General features: G+C 38.8%; 15 protein-coding genes across 15 annotated transcripts; 11 read left to right on the forward strand and 4 right to left on the reverse strand.

Moving 5' to 3' along the window:
* Window positions 1-50: 50 nt before the first annotated feature.
* M896_120850 (serine/threonine kinase) lies at window positions 51-1,028 on the reverse strand (the record flags this gene model as incomplete). Its single annotated transcript, XM_014707419.1, has 1 exon — window positions 51-1,028. One exon carries the CDS (start codon window positions 1,026-1,028, stop codon window positions 51-53), a length of 978 nt encoding a protein of 325 aa, XP_014562905.1.
* Window positions 1,029-1,073: 45 nt separating this feature from the next.
* Window positions 1,074-1,484, forward strand: M896_120860 (uncharacterized protein; the record flags this gene model as incomplete). Its single annotated transcript, XM_014707420.1, has 1 exon — window positions 1,074-1,484. The coding sequence occupies one exon, from the start codon at window positions 1,074-1,076 to the stop codon at window positions 1,482-1,484; it is 411 nt and encodes a 136-aa protein (XP_014562906.1).
* Window positions 1,485-1,841: 357 nt separating this feature from the next.
* Window positions 1,842-2,474, forward strand: M896_120870 (putative synaptobrevin/VAMP-like protein; the record flags this gene model as incomplete). The annotated part of the gene is made up of 1 exon (XM_014707421.1): window positions 1,842-2,474. One exon carries the CDS (start codon window positions 1,842-1,844, stop codon window positions 2,472-2,474), a length of 633 nt encoding a protein of 210 aa, XP_014562907.1.
* An 87-nt stretch (window positions 2,475-2,561) lies between these two features.
* Window positions 2,562-3,038, forward strand: M896_120880 (uncharacterized protein; the record flags this gene model as incomplete). Its single annotated transcript, XM_014707422.1, has 1 exon — window positions 2,562-3,038. The coding sequence occupies one exon, from the start codon at window positions 2,562-2,564 to the stop codon at window positions 3,036-3,038; it is 477 nt and encodes a 158-aa protein (XP_014562908.1).
* A 236-nt stretch (window positions 3,039-3,274) lies between these two features.
* Window positions 3,275-3,553, forward strand: M896_120890 (uncharacterized protein; the record flags this gene model as incomplete). Its single annotated transcript, XM_014707423.1, has 1 exon — window positions 3,275-3,553. The coding sequence occupies one exon, from the start codon at window positions 3,275-3,277 to the stop codon at window positions 3,551-3,553; it is 279 nt and encodes a 92-aa protein (XP_014562909.1).
* Window positions 3,554-3,579: 26 nt separating this feature from the next.
* On the forward strand, window positions 3,580-4,029 carry M896_120900 (uncharacterized protein; the record flags this gene model as incomplete). The annotated part of the gene is made up of 1 exon (XM_014707424.1): window positions 3,580-4,029. One exon carries the CDS (start codon window positions 3,580-3,582, stop codon window positions 4,027-4,029), a length of 450 nt encoding a protein of 149 aa, XP_014562910.1.
* Window positions 4,030-4,166: 137 nt separating this feature from the next.
* Window positions 4,167-5,270, reverse strand: M896_120910 (uncharacterized protein; the record flags this gene model as incomplete). Its single annotated transcript, XM_014707425.1, has 1 exon — window positions 4,167-5,270. The coding sequence occupies one exon, from the start codon at window positions 5,268-5,270 to the stop codon at window positions 4,167-4,169; it is 1,104 nt and encodes a 367-aa protein (XP_014562911.1).
* Window positions 5,271-5,346: 76 nt separating this feature from the next.
* Window positions 5,347-6,627, forward strand: M896_120920 (putative AAA+ class ATPase; the record flags this gene model as incomplete). Its single annotated transcript, XM_014707426.1, has 1 exon — window positions 5,347-6,627. The coding sequence occupies one exon, from the start codon at window positions 5,347-5,349 to the stop codon at window positions 6,625-6,627; it is 1,281 nt and encodes a 426-aa protein (XP_014562912.1).
* Window positions 6,628-6,917: 290 nt separating this feature from the next.
* Window positions 6,918-7,400, reverse strand: M896_120930 (uncharacterized protein; the record flags this gene model as incomplete). Its single annotated transcript, XM_014707427.1, has 1 exon — window positions 6,918-7,400. The coding sequence occupies one exon, from the start codon at window positions 7,398-7,400 to the stop codon at window positions 6,918-6,920; it is 483 nt and encodes a 160-aa protein (XP_014562913.1).
* Window positions 7,401-7,448: 48 nt separating this feature from the next.
* Window positions 7,449-8,861, forward strand: M896_120940 (putative proton-dependent oligopeptide transport protein; the record flags this gene model as incomplete). Its single annotated transcript, XM_014707428.1, has 1 exon — window positions 7,449-8,861. The coding sequence occupies one exon, from the start codon at window positions 7,449-7,451 to the stop codon at window positions 8,859-8,861; it is 1,413 nt and encodes a 470-aa protein (XP_014562914.1).
* A 239-nt stretch (window positions 8,862-9,100) lies between these two features.
* Window positions 9,101-9,904, forward strand: M896_120950 (uncharacterized protein; the record flags this gene model as incomplete). Its single annotated transcript, XM_014707429.1, has 1 exon — window positions 9,101-9,904. One exon carries the CDS (start codon window positions 9,101-9,103, stop codon window positions 9,902-9,904), a length of 804 nt encoding a protein of 267 aa, XP_014562915.1.
* Window positions 9,905-10,087: 183 nt separating this feature from the next.
* M896_120960 (uncharacterized protein) lies at window positions 10,088-10,942 on the forward strand (the record flags this gene model as incomplete). Its single annotated transcript, XM_014707430.1, has 1 exon — window positions 10,088-10,942. The coding sequence occupies one exon, from the start codon at window positions 10,088-10,090 to the stop codon at window positions 10,940-10,942; it is 855 nt and encodes a 284-aa protein (XP_014562916.1).
* An 82-nt stretch (window positions 10,943-11,024) lies between these two features.
* M896_120970 (superoxide dismutase) lies at window positions 11,025-11,702 on the reverse strand (the record flags this gene model as incomplete). Its single annotated transcript, XM_014707431.1, has 1 exon — window positions 11,025-11,702. One exon carries the CDS (start codon window positions 11,700-11,702, stop codon window positions 11,025-11,027), a length of 678 nt encoding a protein of 225 aa, XP_014562917.1.
* A 138-nt stretch (window positions 11,703-11,840) lies between these two features.
* On the forward strand, window positions 11,841-12,188 carry M896_120980 (uncharacterized protein; the record flags this gene model as incomplete). Its single annotated transcript, XM_014707432.1, has 1 exon — window positions 11,841-12,188. The coding sequence occupies one exon, from the start codon at window positions 11,841-11,843 to the stop codon at window positions 12,186-12,188; it is 348 nt and encodes a 115-aa protein (XP_014562918.1).
* A 203-nt stretch (window positions 12,189-12,391) lies between these two features.
* M896_120990 (isoleucyl-tRNA synthetase) lies at window positions 12,392-15,502 on the forward strand (the record flags this gene model as incomplete). Its single annotated transcript, XM_014707433.1, has 1 exon — window positions 12,392-15,502. One exon carries the CDS (start codon window positions 12,392-12,394, stop codon window positions 15,500-15,502), a length of 3,111 nt encoding a protein of 1,036 aa, XP_014562919.1.
* Between the last annotated feature and the right edge of the window lie 53 nt (window positions 15,503-15,555).

Genomic DNA, 15,555 nt, shown 5'->3' on the forward strand with positions numbered 1-15,555 from the left:
TGATTTAAATAAACCCTGTGATATAACAATTCTTATGTGATTATGATACATTATTTATTTTCTCTATTCTGGCATCTTCTTTTGTATTGAGTATCCTGCTCTTTTTCATGGCTAAAGCGGACTTCCGAACTATCTGAGCTGAAGTATTTGTTTCCAAGGGCCTCATCTGCCGTTATTCGTTTACATGGATCAATACATAGCATTCTGCTGACTATGTCTACTGCTGATACATCGTATTTTTCAATTATGCTTTCTATTCGTCGTGGTGACTGTGGTAACCTGAAACTATTGATTCCAGCAATATCCTTGATTCCAGGAAATGTTTTTTCATTTATTGATCCACATGCATGAATAATCATCTCAAGCTGAGCAATTTCTGTGCTTCCCTGAAAAAGCATACTTCCTAGGTACATTTCAACCAGAACGCATCCCATAGACCACACATCTACAGCATATGTGTAAGTTGGCCGTCCCAGCAGAATTTCAGGAGCCCTATACCAGAGAGTCACCATCCCTGGTGTGTAAATTCCTGCCTTTGTTGTACGCCTTGCCATTCCAAAGTCTGCTATGCTTACATTCAAGTTCTGGTCTATTAAGATGTTTGCGCTTTTTAGGTCTCTGTGCATTATTCCTTTGCTATGCATGTAGCATATTCCTTTTGTTATCTGTAAGAACACATGCTTAATATTGGCTGTGCTCATTTTTTTGTTCCTAATGAACTTGTTGAGATCATGCTGCACATATGGAAATACCATGTATATTTTCCCTGAGTCAACCACTACTTCAATTAGCCTGATGATGTTTGGATGATGCATTTCCCTCAATGTCTGTATTTCGCGTATTGTTGTTATTGGTATGCCATCCTCTGTTCTGTTGACTTTCTTCAGTGCGTACTTTGCTCTATTTCGTTTTGCAAGGATTACCTGTCCAAATGTGCCCTCGCCTATTGTTCTGATCATTTCATACTCCATGGATGTTTGTGTGAATCTTTGGAAGACAGGTATTTCGCCTTCTTCCGGCTCAAGCATGGCGGGGAGCGCTCAATAAGTTTTATTGCATGCAGCGCCCTCGTGATGAATGATAGAGAGAGCCAGGTGCTAAGGTCTGCGATTGAGAGCATGGACAGCTTACTTGATGAAATTGAGTATGTGGCAAACTTTACGTGCGTATATCATTATGGCGGGGATAAGTGGCTTAAGATGAATGTTGAGGGGACATTTGTGATGTATAGAAGAAAGAATATGCCATTGATTGTTATAAGAGTGCTAAACAGAAAAAGCTTGGATGACTTTGTGTTTGAGTTGAGTGAAGAAACCAAGCTGGGGATGGGGGAAAGTTTGATGACGCTGAGTAATGGAGAAGGAGGGATATATGGGCTTTGGTTTAAGAGCAGTGAGTATCCGAAGGAAATCATGAATCACTTGAAGAAAGAGCAATTTATAGTCGAGCATAATCCAGTAGATAAGAGTGATTTGCATGAATGAGGATAAGTATGAATGAAGTAGCATGAAGGATGATGGTATAGAAGAGTAATTTGCATTAATGAATGAGCATGAAATAATATCAACAAACATAACAGAGTATGAATGCATACATACTTGAATGAATACGAATAATTGAATACATACTTGAGTAAATATCAATAGTAATGTACATGACATAGAATAATTAATAAGCATGATTGAACACATACTTTAATATTTGAATGATTGAATAAACACTTGATGAATATTCGAATACTTGAATTTATTTATCAATGAATACATACTTCAATGCTTAAATATAATAGATGCATAACAAGAAGGAGAGAATAGAAAATTAGAGATATTTGTGATCCCTAGATGACGATTTTGTATACACAGATAATGAGAATGAACGATTATAAGATACTTTCTGGTGAGTATTCACCGCAAAGCAACTCTCTAAAGCCCGGGAATGAAGTAGTAAAGGAGTTGAGAGATGCAGTAAAGTCTATTACGAATGAAAGTAAGCAGATGCACACATTGAATTGTTCTGATAGCAGATTTGTGTTTTATCTGAAGACAGTTTCTGGATTAGTGATTGCAGTGATAGGAGATCGATATGCATCTTCCAAGCTTGAGAGCGGATACATGGAGCAAGTGATTGGAATATTTATGAAGATATACAGTGATGATGCAAAAGCCACTTACTATGCGTTTGATCCAACGATCAAGTGTGCGTCTGATAAGTTTAACAGAGATTCAAGCTATGAGCAGGGAATGGCTGTTGTCAAGGAAACAAAAGGAGCGCTTGCCGAGTCTCTGAACATGATAACAAAGAGAGGCGAGAACATCAACAATCTGAACAAGCTTGTTAGCAAGATGGCTGACGAGGCAAAGATGATGCAAAAGAACATACACAGGATGCATCTTAAGAGCATGCTGAACGACTACTGGATATATGTTGCGCTGGCTGTGTTTATGATGATGTTTCTGTACTATGTAGCGTATTAAAGTTAGCTTGATAAGTTTGTATGTTGTTCTAATATAATTTGAGTAACAATGAGGATATGGACAAATGATGCGCGAAGCATCCCTTGAATGAACGAGAGTGGGGAAGATCTGGAGCAACTGCTTACTGAGGATGTTACTAATGATGCAGACATGCAAGAGAAGAAGACTGATACTGTGATGAAGAAGAACAGGAGTGTTGATTTTTCCCAGGTGCTGATTTCTCAAGCAGAGGCGGCCAGTGAATGCCGAAAAGAAGAGATCAGACGGTTCTCCAAAGTTCCAGTTGAAGTTGAGACACTTGGTGGCGAGCCATTGGTGTTTATGATGTGGGCTACTGAAAGTAAGCCTGTTCATAGAAAGAAGCAGATAGAATGCCGTAAAAGCACATTTGATTGTGAAGTGTGTGAGAATGTGTTTGATACGTCTAAGAAGCTTGAGACACATGTGAAAATGATTCATAAGAAGTCTGACGAGTCTGCTAAGACGCATATTTGCTCGGTATGTGGAAAAGGATTTGATGAAGGCCGGAAGCTTGCGCTGCATTCGAATTACCACAAAAATTAGGAAATAAAGAATGTGTTTGTTACTATATTTTTGCAGTGATATTTGAAGTTGTTCAATTATGAAAGATGTGTTGGAATAGATATGTGAATTGTTTTATACATGCATTAAAGAGCTGTAGAGCTGTAGAGATTTTAAGATCTGTGTAATGCATGAAAAAGAGATTTTAAGACATGCATAAAAGATCTATAGAGTCTATAGAGATTAATGTCTATTGCATGAAAGAGGTATAGAAATTTATGCATGCATTAACACAGATGAATAAAGTGTTTGCGGATGATGAGTACCTGATCAGGATATTGAACGATCTTTTTGATGTTGAAGAGTATGGCTGTGTCAGAAGTGTATCTCATGCAACTGATGAACAAGAAAGCGTAATATGTAGTGTGTGTCTTGATGCAACAGTAGATAAGTTTGTTTTTCTTACTTGTGGTCATCGCTTCCACTCAAAGTGCATTGAGATGTGGCTACAAGCGAGAAAAAATTGTCCATATTGTAGACAGATGGTCAACAGTTGAGTGTTTGCCCTGATATTCATTAGTGCATGAAATGCGGAAAATACAACATTCTATATGACGGCTACAAATGTAATGAATTAAACGATAGTGGAATCATAGACACATCGCTGGATCAGGAGACAACACTACAGCAAACAGATGTAAAACAAAGCGATCTAAGCTTAACACATGAGGCGTCTGTTGTACTATTAGGTACCAAATATACAAAACCTAGACCCAGACTTACATTCAGCTTTATTGCAACAGCAGAGGCAAATGTAATCAAGCTTTTCTTTGTTACAATCACACATGCCATGAGAAACGGGATATACTACGGATACGATTCTTCTAGTGGATGCGTAATTGTATCCATAACAAAGTTGTACCCCGGAAGAAGATATCAGATGTATGGGAGACTTAAAGGACGTCATAATCGTCTTCATTGCATCTGGGCACGCAAGATTTGCTACAGAAGCATGTGCCATCAGATATTCTAAACCACACATTATATATAAAGATGTATTTAAGATACTTTTCTATATCAATAAGTTTTCATATCTTTCTTACTATGCACAAATAATCATCAATACAAACATGTGCAGGATCAACATAAATTTAATAGAAACATAAGCAATTACTTCGTAGTCGATCCCTTCTTAATTATCTGCTTATTTCCAAGTAATGGGGCCTTATTAGTCTTCATGGACCTTGAAATTACACTCTTTGCTCCAGTCTTCCAATTAATCCCAGCTCCCCATTTCTGATCGTTTTCTTCATTTGCAAGCTTCCCAACAAACTTGGACTTCATAGTATTGAGCATTTGATCAATCGACTCAAATTGCGTATTCATCCATCCATACGTCACGCTTTTCGGTATAGATCCATTCATCTTCTTCTCATCTGTCACTCCTATGCTTCTACCTACTTCCCCTTTTCTTTTATCTTCTCTGTTGCTTCCGTCTATAAATCCAGAGCTTTCTGTACCTGTCTCATGTGACAATCCTTCAATCTCTATCACCATCTTTCTTCTAACTGTGTTGTTCTTCAGTTTCATTGCTTTGTCCTTTCTTCCTTCAAACGATGTTTCAGTATGTATTGCATCCTCAGTACCCTCTGTTTTTCTAATCACGCTTGAATATGCATCTTCCTCTCTGTTTACCTTCACTCCTCGCTCCTCAAGTATATGCTGATCATTTGTTGCTGAGTGCATTATTTCATTCTCAATTTTTTTTGCAATTAATATATTTGCCTTATAAACTTCACATGTCCTGTCAATCACCTCCATGTACTCTTGCTCATCAAACTTTCCGTCTATATTAAAAAGCTTTGAGTTTGCTTCAAACTGATTCCAATCCTTTCCTTCTTGTTGTGCCTCAGCATAGTTATGCGTTACTCCACAATCACCTGTTGCAATCTTACTTACTCCACCTGTACTTGTTCTTTTTGCATTAGAAATCTCAGAATCTATTTTAAACTCCCCATCCACATGTTCCAATCCTTCGTTGCTTACGTTCTTGCCACCACTCTTCTCAGCTATGCTTCTTACCTCGCAATCCTCAACTCTCATCACTCCCACAATATCACTCTCGGAAATCACAATCGTAGGAAACACAATCTTCGAGTTTGACTCAAAAAATGCATTCTCAAGCTTTACCATCCCGTCCTCGTTTGCAAAAAACGTCCCTATCATCTTACTTGGGTTGTTCTTGAGGCATATTGCTATCCTGTAGCTGTCCATCACTCTAGGGGCTGCTTGCCAGATGTTTAAATATTTCTGCATCAGCGTATCCACAAGCGCATATCAGTGGCCCTCGATGGATGATAGCTTCTATGTTTTACAGGCTATACTTGAGAAACACAACATCCCTGAGTTTCCTACGCTTCTACCCAGTGAGTTAAGAACCGATGAGGTTGTGCAATACCTGCAACCACTGTATGCTGAGCTGCTTGCTGATGTTGCCAGAAACAACGACATACTTCCACTTCTTGCATCATTTACTGCAATTCCTGAAGAGTTGAACATTAAGGAAGTGGAAGCACTATTGAATGGCAACAAATCTGCCAAGGGAGATTTCTTTACACCTGAAGCTCAGTGTTTATCATCTCCTGTACCAGTGAAGAACGAATATCCAGAATTCTCAACGGCTGCTGGCGCAAAAATCGCCAAGAAGGATCAGAAAGGTAAAGAGGAAGTCGATAACGAATCGAATATCGAAAGCTACATACTCGACAGGATCAGAAACGAAATACTTGAAGCAGTTGTGAATATTGGCTGGGATGACATAATAGGCCTAGAAAACGTAAAAAAAACAATTAATGAGATTGTGCTGTGGCCAATGCTACGCCCAGATCTATTTACAGGACTTAGAGGCCCGCCACGAGGATTACTTTTATTTGGACCTCCAGGAACAGGAAAAACAATGATAGGAAAGTGCATTGCAAGCCAGTGTAAGGCAACATTCTTTTCGATCAGTGCATCATCACTGACATCGAAATGGGTTGGCGAAGGTGAGAAAATGGTTAGGGCATTATTCTATCTTGCAAGGACAATGCAGCCATCTGTGGTGTTTATTGATGAGATAGATTCGTTACTGTCTCAGAGATCAGACAATGAGAATGAGGGCAGCAGAAGGATAAAAACAGAGTTCCTTGTGCAGTTTGATGGTGCAGCGACCTCTGGAAACGACAGAATACTGGTGATAGGCGCAACAAACAGACCGCATGAAATAGATGAAGCAGCAAGGCGAAGACTAGTCAAGCGAATATACGTTCCATTGCCTGAACCTCTGGGTAGAAGAAAGATGGTGGAACATCTGATCAGAGAATACAGCAATGTCCTTTGCAATACTGACATGGATAAGATTGCGCAGATTACAGAAGGATATTCTGGATCGGACATATTTAATTTGTGCAGAGAAGCATCACTGGAACCTCTGAGGGAGATTGACGACATAAATGACTTCAAGAGCGACGACACAAGGCCTATAAACCTCGAAGACTTCATAAAAGCAACTAGACAGATCAGAAAAAGCGTTTCTGAAAGTGATCTGGAGACTTATGTTGAATGGAACTCAAAGTTTGGCTCAGTACCTTAACATCCTCTGTACACATCATGATGCATTAGAGCATTTATGCCAAGACCATTAAATATTTACCTACAATGCAATAGTGATATATACTTAACAATGAAGATATTTATCATTCAAATAAAATAACGAATATCTTCAATAAATCAGAATTTATCATTCAAAAAAAGTAAAGATACATGATTAACATCTAAAATTCATCATTCAATCATAACAACGAATGTATTTATCATCCAAGCATAACGACTAAAAGTTCATCATTTTAAACATAACAACCAAAAGTTCATAAAGCACAACAACTAAAAGTTTGTCAATGAAACACTCAGCGTATTCTTAAATTCATTTAAACTTAATGGCGTGTTTTCATCTGAATTACAATTCAAATGCTCAGATAGTAATAAAATTGTTTTCTGTTTAGTTATGCATACCTGCCGCATAAACTCATGCTCAAAATCATTGAACTCACATGAGAACACCACAAACACACTGAAGTCATCTATCTTGTTTACTATGACATCAAATGCATGATGTTCAGTAATCAATATCTTTACTCTTCCTTTGAGCCTTCTTAAATGCTTCAATGAAAATGGAAAACCTGTGCTGCTGTGAATTATCAGAACTTCAGGTCCGCATTCATACAAGATATCATACATAACCATCCTTTCATGATCACCACGGCTGTATTTCATACAGGTACACCGATGATACAAATCACCATACTCAATATCTGTTAGATTTATCTCTGATATGCTATTGAGCACATAATCACTTTTATTGTTCATGCTAAAACAGGTTTAAGGGTTAATAACAACAAATGTACACGAAAAACAATGAATACCAAGACACTCGTGCTGATCGTGTCAAACGAACTATGTGAGAGATTCTGTTTCTACGGACTGCGCTCAATTCTGTTCTCATTCCTGCGGGTACAATATTCTTTCTCTGCTAAGAGCTCAACAGCATTCCTCCACTTGTTCATCTCAATGAGCTACTTGTTTACATTACTGGGTGGAATTGTGTCTGATATGGTATTGGGGAAATACAACACCATAGTCATTCTAGGCTCTGTGTATCTTGTAGGTACTCTCCTCCTTACATATGTCTCCATGGAATATGCATCTCAGGGATTGATCCTGACAAGTCTATTGCTTATATCGCTTGGAACAGGAGGAATTAAACCATGCGTTGCTGCATTTGGTGGAGACCAGCTTGGACAGGCTAGCACATCTGACAGAAAACGGTTCTTTGATCTTTTCTACTTCGCAATTAATATCGGAAGCATGGCCTCAATGATTATGATGCCGGTTTTATCTGATGTTGGGTGCCTTGGAAAGCAATCGTGCTATCCTTTGGCATTTGGAGCATCAAGCACACTACTTGGAGCATCAATGCTTCTATTTATGTCTGGCAAAAGTTCATATATAATAAAACCTCCTAGGAAGCAACAACTTGCAGACACATTTAGAATACTTGGCACTGCAATAAAGACAATGATCAATAAAAAACAAGAAGTAGCTCAAGAAAATGAAATTAAAGCAGCCACCGCATCTGAAAAGGTACATCATTTGGTATCAGTAAGTGATCAGCAAAAGCTCGTGCAGATTTCCAAGGTACTTTTACCTGCTGTATTCTTCTGGATGCTGTATGACCAGCAATCTTCGTCATGGATAGAACAAGGCACCAAAATGAGCACACATGCAAACATATTTGGAATACAGCTCGAGATTGTTCCTTCACAAATGCAGGCATTCAATTCAATATTCACCTTAGCACTTATTCCAATCTTTTCAAAGGTAGTTTATCCAATACTTGATGCAATAGGCATTCACCTTCGGCCAGTTGTGAGGATGAGTACAGGAATTGGATTTGTGTCAATCAGTTTCTTCATATCTGCATTCATACAACATAGAGTAGATGTGCTTGCATACAATCATCAGCAGCTATCAATACTATGGCAGTTGCCTCAGTATATTTTGCTGACTGCTGGTGAAGTAATGCTGAACATAACAGGCTTGGAGTATATTTACTCAGAAGCTCCTGAGTCAATGAACTCACTATCACTATCAATGTGGTTGTTGACCGTTGCTGCAGGAAACATCCTTGTCATGCTTCTTTCGATGATTGATGTGGTTGCCTTGCTGTCTATTCCACATCACGACACCAGCACGTTCATATTCTATGGCACAATAGGCTTGCTTGCATCGATTAGAATGTTCTTAGCAAGAAGGCCAGCCAATAAATAGCAACAGATTTTATATTATTCAGTTCATAACAGCATTACAGATCATGCTTACATATGTATTATTGGTTTAGGGATTTACAAGTGTAGTTGAACCCATGCCACATGATACGGACAACATTAAAAACATTGTTTTTACTGCTTGCCAACATTCTTATGCTCATGAACTGCTGTGTTCTTGGGACACTGCTCACATCTGTAGACAACTTTAAGAAAGCTTATCGCAATATAAATGAGCAGCTCATGTATCTGCTACTGCTTGCAAATACAGGACTTGTTGTATTTACATTTGTAATTGTACAGAACTTAAACGACTTATTTTTGCGAAGGAGCCGCTCTTCGAGAGGCGTGGAGACAAAGCTCAAAGTTCAGTGGATTATTTTGCTCACAGCCATGATTTTCCACATTGCATTTCTTATGCCAGGCGTAGCCACAAACATCGACAAACTCCTAAGTATAGATTTAATACTGCTGATGATAGTTGGAATATTTATATTACAGGTAAGTGAAAGTATTAATTTTAGATTGCCAAGCTTGTTATCATATACTCAATACATCCAGATCTATTTGGATCGCAGCACAGAAGAAATATCCAGGAACACATCGACAAAACAGAAAGAATGTCCGAATATGCATTCTAACACAGCTATAGGTAATAAAGAGTGCACGCAAACAACCACAGCGATGTATGTAAAACTAATTGCATACATAATAAGTAGTAAAAACGGTATACAAGAGTTTATTGTGCAAATTAAACAAGGGCATAGTCAGGCCTGTATCTTGTCATCGATTCTACTTTTCATTTTGGATAGGATGCTACGATACCTTGTGTTGTCACACACCACACCGCTTATCGAGTTCATTCCCATCTCTCGCACAAGATACCTGATCTTTTTGCCGATGTTCATCCTGTACCTTTCCTCTTTGATGCCAAAGTCTTCTAAGACAGGTCTTGAAGGTGATGAATGTGTACCTGACTTTAGAAAGTTGGCGGTCATCAGAACAAAAATAAATCATTTATTTATACTTTGTGTTTCAGGTGTATAGGCGTTTCAATTGCAGGCAGATGTGCAGAATCCAGTATCTAACGATCTTAACTGACATATGTGTCCAAACTATTTAATTACAACAAACCTTGTAAATTATGATTTTGCATAATTGCATTTCATTTATTGCAAATGATGATCAATTAATCAATGCATTGATTATGTTATTGGAGTACACAAACACATGCTTGCAATTGTGCTTTCGCTTGGCATACTAGGATTAAGCATTGCACGTGTGTTTTTCAGAAGACATTGTATAAGAAACAAACAAGTTCTGATTGTTGGTGGAAGTAGCGGGCTTGGGCTTGCTTTTGCAAAGATACTGAAGAAGGCAAGCAACACTGTCACAGTAACATCAAGAAACGCTGAAAAGCTTAAAGCATTGGAGAAGGAGTGGGGATTCAACACCAAGATGATGGATGTTAGTTGTTTGGATATATGCCTTGATTCCACAGAATACGACTACATATTCTGCTGTGCAGGGATTGCACATCCATCATACTTCATTGATCAGCCATTTGATCATTTTAAAGAATCCATCGATACAAATTACCTGGGCACTGTTGCAGTCCTGAGCCATTATGCCAGAGTCAACAAGCGACCGTTTTCATTTGTTATGGTAAGCTCAACCTTGTCATTGTTTACTTTTCCTGGATTTGGATCGTATTCACCATCAAAAGCTGCACTTGTGTCTCTATTCTATACTATTCAGGATGAAATGGAAAAATTAGGTATCCATCTTTACATATACAATACTGCATCTATCCTTACACCTGGATACATCAGAGAAAACACAACAAAGTCGTCCTATACAAAATCAATAGAAGAAATGTCGGCTCCGTGCACTGCAGAACAAAGAGCTATGACATTCCTGAATGCCATGCAAACAAGAAGAGCAATTCCATCAGACACATTCACGTATCTATGTCAGATAAGACACAACTGTGAATGCATGATCGACTACTTTCTCTTTCCGATTGCAGTACTTGCTGTTTATGCATCAAAAGTATTTTGTAGATGGAGATTCAGAAGAGTATGAATGGTGTAGCACATTGCATTTATCAATACTCTCTTGTGTATCTCATGCATTTCTACATGACCAAAGAACTCGATTCAATCAATCAAACAAATTTAATAGAACCATCTGATTCAACAATCATTCTCTTGTCATTCAGAACAGTCTGTTCAAACAGTCTGTTGACAAATCCCCAATTCACAACATTCCACCAATTCTTTATGTACTCAATCCTCGAGCTTCTGTACTTCAAATAGTATGCATGTTCCCACACATCCAGTCCAAGTATTGGGATCATCCTCGAGTTGCTCATGCATATTGTATCTTGGTTGTATGTTTTCCTCACTACAAGCCCATCTTCTTCTGGTCTGTAGCAAAGCCACACCCATCCAGATCCAAAAAGCGATGCTGAATTCTCATTAAACAGCTCAATCATGCTTTCATGTGACCCAAATGATTTCTTAATCATCTCACTAAGCGCATGGCTTATGGGTTTGCTTGTACCAGGCGGGCACATCATTCTCCAGAACAAACTGTGGTTGTAGTGTCCTCCTGCAAAGTTGCCTATCGACTTCCTTATGCTTGTACGGACACTTTTGATTCCACGACTGTTCTTGACATAGTGCATCAGTTCTGCTTCCTCAAGATCATTGTTGGCAAGAACCTTCTGCAGATTAGTAATGTATGCCTGGTGATGCTTTGTATGGTGGATCCGCATTGTATCTTGGTCAATCACAGGTTCAAGCGCATCATATGGATACTCAAGTGTAGGTAATGTGAACATGATGGGTTGCTCATTTTGACATTATTTGTGCATCTATGCATTCATGCATAAAGTCATTATTATAAATTACAATATACCTGGCATGCTAGTGTTGTGTTGGAATGCATTATAAGATGCCCTTGATAGTAAGATGGATAAATGAAGAAGAGCGTGGTCTGTGTACAAATCCCTAGAGATCCCAGAACAAATAAGATTGCATTTGTGACTGAGATGCCAAAGATGGTTGCAGATAGAATTGATGGTGATACTTGGACCAAGATCATTTGTGAGTTGAACAAGATACTGGAGGATGCCGAAGCTGTATCTTTTTTGTCATTTTTGAAGACTGCTCTTGTGTTTCCACTGTTGATTGGCCGTAGAAAAAGTATATTTGATTCAGTCAATGCATACCTTGAGTGTATGAATTTGCATCTGAAAAGCTATGGGATATGTATTTTACATCCTGGGATTCACCAATACATTGAGCTTGAGCTAGAGCTAAGGTAATGCAAACATTAAATTGTTTTCTTTGTTTCTGATTGAATGCTAATACATGGAGAAGTTCATTGATATTTGGTGATATGTGATACGAACCGATTAATTTGATGATTTACAGCATTCATGCTCGCGTGGATTAATTTAGTAGTGCATAGCATGAATATTTGGATCAATTGAAAGCTTCAAATGAGTAGAAATCTGCATCCTTAAAAATGTACAGTAAGAATGCAGATTTTGTAGAGTGCGAACAGAAAGTGCTGGAGTACTGGAAAGAGAACAGGTGTTTTGAAAGAAGCTGTGATTTAAGCAAAGGACGGGAGAAGTTTACCTTCTATGATGGTCCACCATTTGCAACAGGACTGCCGCATTATGGACACATTCTTAGCGGAACAGTTAAAGACACTGTGACAAGGTTTTTCTACCAACAAGGATTTGATGTAGACCGCAGGTTTGGGTGGGACTGTCACGGGCTTCCTGTTGAGTATGAGATTGATAAGAGCCTGGGAATAAGCAGTAGAGAAGAGGTGCTAAAGATGGGAATAGCAAAGTATAATGCAGAGTGCAGAGGAATAGTGATGAAGTACAGTAAGGAGTGGGAGGCAGTTGTTGAAAGGCTTGGACGATGGATAAGCTTTGAGAATGGATACAAGACGATGGATCTAGATTTTATGGAGAGTGTGTGGAATGTCTTTAAGAAGCTTTTTGAGAGGGGATTGATATACAGAGGGTTTCGAGTGATGCCGTTTTCTACAACATGTTCCACGCCGCTGAGTAATTTTGAGTCGAATCAGAACTACAAGGATGTAAGTGATCCATCAGTTCTGATCGCTTTTCCGTTGCTTGAGTCACTTGAAGGACAGAAGGTGAGTATGATTGCATGGACGACTACTCCATGGACACTGCCAGCTAATTGTGCGCTTGTGGTGAACCCGGAGTTTGTTTATGTGATGTTTGAGCACAAAACAGGATGCTACTTGATGTGTGAACAACGAGTTGACGAGTATTTCAAAGATGTGAAGGTGATCAAGAAGATGAATGGAAATGTACTTGAGGGTTTGGAATATGAGCCACCATTTAGGTATTTTGAAGAGTACAGAAAGAAGGACTTTTTCAAGGTACTTGGGTCTGGATTTGTTACGAGCACTGATGGAACAGGAATAGTGCATTGTGCACCTGGATTTGGAGAGAGCGACTACAATGTATTTGTTGAGAAAGGATTAATACGTGAGAATGATCTTGTGCCGTGCCCTGTTGATGAGAATGGAAAATACACGGACGAGGTAAGCGAATATGCAGGAATGTATGTGAAAGATTGTGATAAGAAGATTTTAGAGGCGATAAAATCTAAAGTAATGATGAATAACAGGATAGTTCATAAATATCCGTTCTGTTGGAGATCTGATACACCTCTTTTATATAAGCTTGTTCCGAATTGGTTTGTTAGAGTCAAGGACCATGTTGGAAGGCTTTTACGTAATAATGAAAAGATCAACTGGGTGCCTGAGGGAATCAAATACAAGAGATTTCACAACTGGCTGGAGAATGCAAGAGATTGGTCGATTTCTAGGAATAGGTTCTGGGGCACGCCGATACCTTTATGGGTTACGGGAGACTACGAAGATGTGATTTGCATTGGATCAGTTGCAGAGCTTGAGGAATTGAGTGGGAAGAAGATTGTTGATATACATCGGGAGAGCATTGACGACATTGTGATTGTGATAGATGGAAGAGAGTATAGGAGAGTTGATGAGGTTCTTGATTGTTGGTTTGAGAGTGGAAGCATGCCATATGCTCAAGACCATTGGCCATTCAGTGAGTCTAATAAGAATAATGAAGGAAGCAATAATGCAGAGAGTTTGGAAGATAGGATTAGGAAGATGGGTATAGGAGAAGAAGGTAATCTAGTGAAGCAAGGATTCCCAGCGAATTTCATTGGGGAAGGACTTGATCAGACACGTGGATGGTTCTATACGCTACATGTGATCTCTTCGCTTTTGTTTGACCAGCCAGCGTTTCTGAATGTGATAGTGAATGGAATAGTGCTTGCAGAAGATGGATTGAAGATGAGCAAGAGGTTAAAGAATTATCCGGACCCATGCCATATACTGAATACATATGGGGCTGACTCTCTAAGGATGTACCTGATATCTAGTCCAGTTGTTGAAGCTGAGAATCTACGATTCAATGAGAATGGTGTGAAGGATGTGCTGAAGACATTGATTATTCCATGGTATAACTCTCTAGGGTTTTATATTGAAAGTAAGAATGGATTGGATAATGTAGAGCAACATTGTGAAGTGAAACAGCACAAAGGAGCACTTGCGCTTGATGAATGGATCAAAATGTCTCTGGGAAACTTTGTTAAAGCTGTGGAGACACGAATGAAGAAGTATGAGCTTTCTGGAGTGCTGAGTCTAGCACTTGAGTTTTTGGATGATTTATCGAATTGGTACATTAGGATGCACAGGAAGGAGATTAAGGCAGGGCATTATGAAGTACTTGGAGAAGTATTGAGGATGTTTTCAATTGCCATGGCGCCATTTACGCCGTTTTTCAGTGAGTATTCGTACCAGTCGGTGATGCCTGGAGAAAGTGTGCATTTCCAGAAGTATCCTGAGTGTAAAGGAGGAAGCCATGTATTTGAAGAAGCAAAGAAAGTTATATGTGCAGTAAGACGGCTCAGGGAGGCAAATGCGATATCATTGAAGACACCACTGAAAAGTGTAATGCTGCTATGTACTAGTGAATTATATAGCCAGATACAAGAGTACCTTGATGTCATTATGAAAGAGTGTAATGCTCTTGATGTGATTCATAAGGAGGATGATTTGAGTATGCTTGAGATCAGTGTAAAGCCGAATTTTCAGGGATTGAAAAGTAGCGGTGAATGCATGAAGAAAAAGATGGAAATTATACGAGGTCTGTCAAAAGATCAGGCAGCAGTGCTTATGAATGGAGCATTGAATATTGATGGAATGGAGATTCTGCCGAGTGATGTGCTTATTAGCAAGAAGATTTTATGCGATTCTGGGATATCTCAAGCATTTGATGGATTTGGCATTATTATTGATAATACAATGAATAGTAAGGTTATTGAGATGAAGATAGCAAGGGAATTCCACAGCTATATTCAGAAACTCAGGAAGAGTTCAGGGTTGAGTGTGAGCGATGATGTGGATGTGGATGTTGAATGTCAAGAGCTTAAAGAAACTGTTTCGAGGCATTTTGGAATATCATTTGGTGATTTGGGTATGCTAGCAGGAGAAGGCACATATGAATTCAATCAGTCTGTGTATCGTGTCTGTCTTTACAAGAGACATTGATTAAATTGATCTAGGAATCAGATTGCATGATATAATGTGTTTATTTTATTAAA

Source organism: Ordospora colligata, assembly GCF_000803265.1.
Source record: "Ordospora colligata OC4 chromosome Unknown contig_12, whole genome shotgun sequence".
Classification (NCBI taxonomy): Eukaryota; Fungi; Microsporidia; family Ordosporidae; genus Ordospora; species Ordospora colligata.